The sequence below is a fragment of the Mastomys coucha genome, unplaced genomic scaffold (genome assembly GCF_008632895.1).
Source record: "Mastomys coucha isolate ucsf_1 unplaced genomic scaffold, UCSF_Mcou_1 pScaffold4, whole genome shotgun sequence".
Classification (NCBI taxonomy): domain Eukaryota; kingdom Metazoa; phylum Chordata; class Mammalia; order Rodentia; family Muridae; genus Mastomys; species Mastomys coucha.
The window spans coordinates 56,297,734-56,301,446 of record NW_022196910.1 but is presented as its reverse complement, the minus strand read 5'-3'; the positions used below and the strand labels follow the sequence as shown (position 1 = coordinate 56,301,446).

General features: G+C 47.4%; 1 protein-coding gene across 1 annotated transcript; it reads right to left on the bottom strand.

Moving 5' to 3' along the window:
* Positions 1-1,120: 1,120 nt before the first annotated feature.
* Positions 1,121-2,171, bottom strand: LOC116076230 (olfactory receptor 9). The gene has a single exon (XM_031349906.1). The coding sequence runs from the start codon at positions 2,109-2,111 to the stop codon at positions 1,173-1,175; it is 939 nt and encodes a 312-aa protein (XP_031205766.1). The 5' UTR covers positions 2,112-2,171; the 3' UTR covers positions 1,121-1,172.
* Between the last annotated feature and the right edge of the window lie 1,542 nt (positions 2,172-3,713).

The window sequence follows — 3,713 nt, the reverse complement described above, 5'->3', positions numbered from 1 at the left end:
GAGACTTTGAAGGTACATTCAAGAAGTCATGGCACAATGTTCAAATGTTCAATAAAGTAGAAACTGTTAAAACACAGTTTAGAGAATATAGTTTTATTTTTATTTTTTGCAAACATGCATTATGCAAATGAACAAAAGCAGGTGGCAGTAATTCCTCATAGATATTATTAACATTTTGTTGATAGTTATATTTTCCTCTGTATATAAATTTCTTACAACTAGCAATGCTACTTTTTACAAACTGGAAAACTCAACACTGTATTCAAGCCTTCATTTATAGCACTTGCCTCTGCTACTCCCTGTGTGTTGAATAACAGCTGAAAGGGGTTCATGAAAAAGCAATAGCTGGGTTTCCAAGAAAAGGGATATGTGCTGGATCCATCCAACCAAGAGCCAACGTGGACACCGGGTGAAAATAGTGACTAGTTGGTTTCAAGTATCTAGGGCTATGTCAGACTTCAAACCAAAGTCCAGGGGATAGAGGGATGTATGTTCTACCTGAGGCCAAGGTACAGCACACATCCCAGGTGTTAGGGGTCAGTCAGGAGACAAGTAACTGGATAGACCAAGCCTACAACACCACCAAGCAAGACTCAGGAGCTGAACTTGCAAGCCAAGCCAGCCACTCCTGGTCCCTGTCCCTATCCCTGTCCCCCAAGCAGGTATAAATGATGTCAAGGAGAAAGGCTCACAATAAGGATTCACTGGGAGAAGCAGGAAGACAAATCTCTCAAGAACACAGGTAGCCACAGAAGCCTCAGCCTTCCTCAGGAATTTCACAGGTCTTCTCAGCTGCCTTCCTTGGCCTATGTTCCAGTGTGTTTGCTCAGCTCTTCTCTTACACTGAAGCACAGTCAAGGCTTAAGACCAGGTCCCGGCAGCTGAGCTCTGAATAATCTATGTGTCTTGGACATTCACGCTGGATGAAACACCGATACACAGGCTGCATGCACCCCGTGGGCTACAGGTCTCAGAGTCACGCTGGATGAAACACCCATACGCAGGCTGCATGCACCCCGTGGGCTACAGGTCTCAGATTCACGCTGGATGAAACACCCATACGCAGGCTGCATGCACCCCGTGGGCTACAGGTCTCAGATTCTCTTTTCCCTTGTGAATGTTCAGGAATCAGGTTCTGAGCTACAAGATCTTGGTAAGATAGTGGAGTGTGGTCAAGGACCCCAAAGGTATCTCTTCATGAGCCGCCTCATGGCCCCTGTGACCTCCTTGTTCCTCAGACTGTAAACAAAAGGGTTACACATAGGGGTGACAACTGTGTAGAACAAGGTAAGAATCTGGTCTGTGTTCCCAAAGGAATCAGCCTGAGGCCTCATGTAGGCAACAGTTGCAGTCCCAAAAAAGAGTATGACCACAAACAAGTGGGAGGAGCAGGTAGAAAAGAGCTTTTGACGACCCTGGGATGTTGCAACCCCAAGGATAGTGGCAAGAATACAGGCATAAGACGCTACGATCAATAAGAAGGGGACAAAGATAAAAGTTATGGTGACAAAGAGGTTCCCCACTTCACCCCAGAAGGTACTTGCACTAGCCAATCTCAGCACAGGCAGGATATCACACAGGAAGTGATGGATGGTGTTGGCCCCACGGAAAGGCAGCGTGAAGATGAAGATGGAGTGAGTAGTGCCTGAGATGATGCCTGCAAGATAAGAGGCCCCCACCAAGCCTGTGTAGGTTCCCTGGCTCATCAGGGTAGTATAATGCAGTGGGCAGCAGATGGCAGCATACCGGTCATAGGCCATGGCAGTGAGCAAGCAGCATTCAGCAATGCCAAAAAGGGCAAAGAAATATAACTGAGTGAAGCAGCTGGCAAGTGGGATGGTGGGGCAGGAAGACCGGAGGTCAGCCAACATCCGAGGCACAATGGTAGTGGTGTAGAGGATCTCCACCACGGAGAAGTGACGCAGGAAGAAGTACATGGGGGAGTGGAGCGCAGAGTCCGCCAGCGTAAGGAGGACTATCAGAGAGTTGCCCAGCAAGGTAACAACATAGATACACAGCACACCCCAGAACAGATGGCCCTGGAGAAAACCAAAACCCGAGAACCCCAATAAAACAAACTCTGTTATGTCTGTATCATTATCATCCCCCATGTCTCCAAAGCAGTCCAGGAATAAAAAAAAAATTAACAAGAGCTGCCACAGAGGAGTAGCCAGCTGTAAACAAAGGCTGCAACAGTAAGGATGAACAGCTGTCCATGAGAGCAGCCCAGCTTGCTGAAGAAGATGCTGAGGAAGATACTGAAGAAGATGATGAAGAGGTTACTGAAAATCGCTGCTGCTGCTGCTGCTGCTGCTGCTGCTGCTGCTGCTGCTGCTGCTGCTGCTGCTGCTGCTGCTGCTGCTGCTGCTGACTCCAACTCAGAAAACACACCTCTCTGGAAGAGGAAGAAAAGCCAGACCCTGAAAGATCTTCCTGCTCTTTCGGGGTTGTTCAGACAGGCTTCGTTCCACTCACCTAGGCAATAGGAGCAGAGACTGGGGACAAAAGCAGCTTCCTTCAAGAAAGTGGGTGAGCAGACAGAAACAAATAATCCAGAAGAAGAAAAGAGCGTGCATCCAGAGGCAGAAATTGTGTGGGGAAAAACCAATAGCAGGAGACGGGAATATAGAATTGAGGACCAGAGGGCTATGGAGTTTTTACCTGCAGATGGATCCACACAGCCCTCAGGGTTCCTCTCCCTGGAGCACACCATGGCAGTTCAATTCCCTGCAGAGCTGATTCTCAGAGTGTGAAGGGAGGAAAGTGGGGGGAAGATGGAGGAACTGGCTTCCTCTTCTTTATGCCTAAGTATAAGCTCCCTGCTGTTGGGCCTGGATCTGGCAGGGCCTCCTCACACCCACATGTGGAGGAGCCTGCCATACATAAATCTCTTCCTCTAGGCATCAATGGAGATGGTTGGGCTCATTAGCTCAGTGCTCTAAGCCATTTCTCTAGGTGGGACTTCTAGTCATTGCCCCATGGGCTGTCTTCTGCCTTTCCCACTCTCAGAATTGGAGCCTAGCATTCTTCTGTTCCTGGAAATGTCTTTTCTCCCAGGCCTGGAGACCTTGTAGATGCTGGCAGGCTCCTTCCAGTAGACTATACCCATAGCACTCCCCAGTCCTAGCAAGGGTTTGTAAGCCTCCCAAAAAAAAAAAAATAACTATTGAATTAACAAGCTGATTCTGGGAGAACTCCCAACCCAACTGAGGGGTTTAACTAACCGTCCACCTGCTGAAAGAAACAGTATCTGAACACCTCTGAAATTAAAAATGGGAAATTTTTCTTTAGATCTCAGCCGGAAAAGATGGCATTCCCTAGGGCACATGACAGAGGTGACCTGAGAGGATGCCCAGTGAGTAAAGGCTAGAGAAACATAGCAGGTGCTTTCAATATGTCAGTTAGTTAAGAAAGGATGTTCTTCATTGCTATTGAAGGTACTCTGTTGTCTGTTTGAGTCATTTCCTTCTTTATGGCATGAAGGTTTGTGAAGGATTTCAAGCAGAGGTCTAAAAAGATGGCTCTGCAGTTAAAAGTGTTTGTTGTTCCTGCAGAGGACTGGAGTTCCGTGGCCAGCACCTATATGGTGACCCATGGACAGTCAGTTCAAGAAGTCCAACATACTCTTCTTGTCTCTTCCTGCACTGCACACATGTTGTGTGTAGACATTTTTCACTACCTACACACAAACACATAATTAAAACTAAAACGAA

What these genes read in the sequence shown, in the direction of transcription:
- LOC116076230 (XM_031349906.1), bottom strand. Translation starts at nt 2,111, where the DNA reads ATGGGGGATGATAATGATACAGACATAACAGAGTTTGTTTTATTGGGG.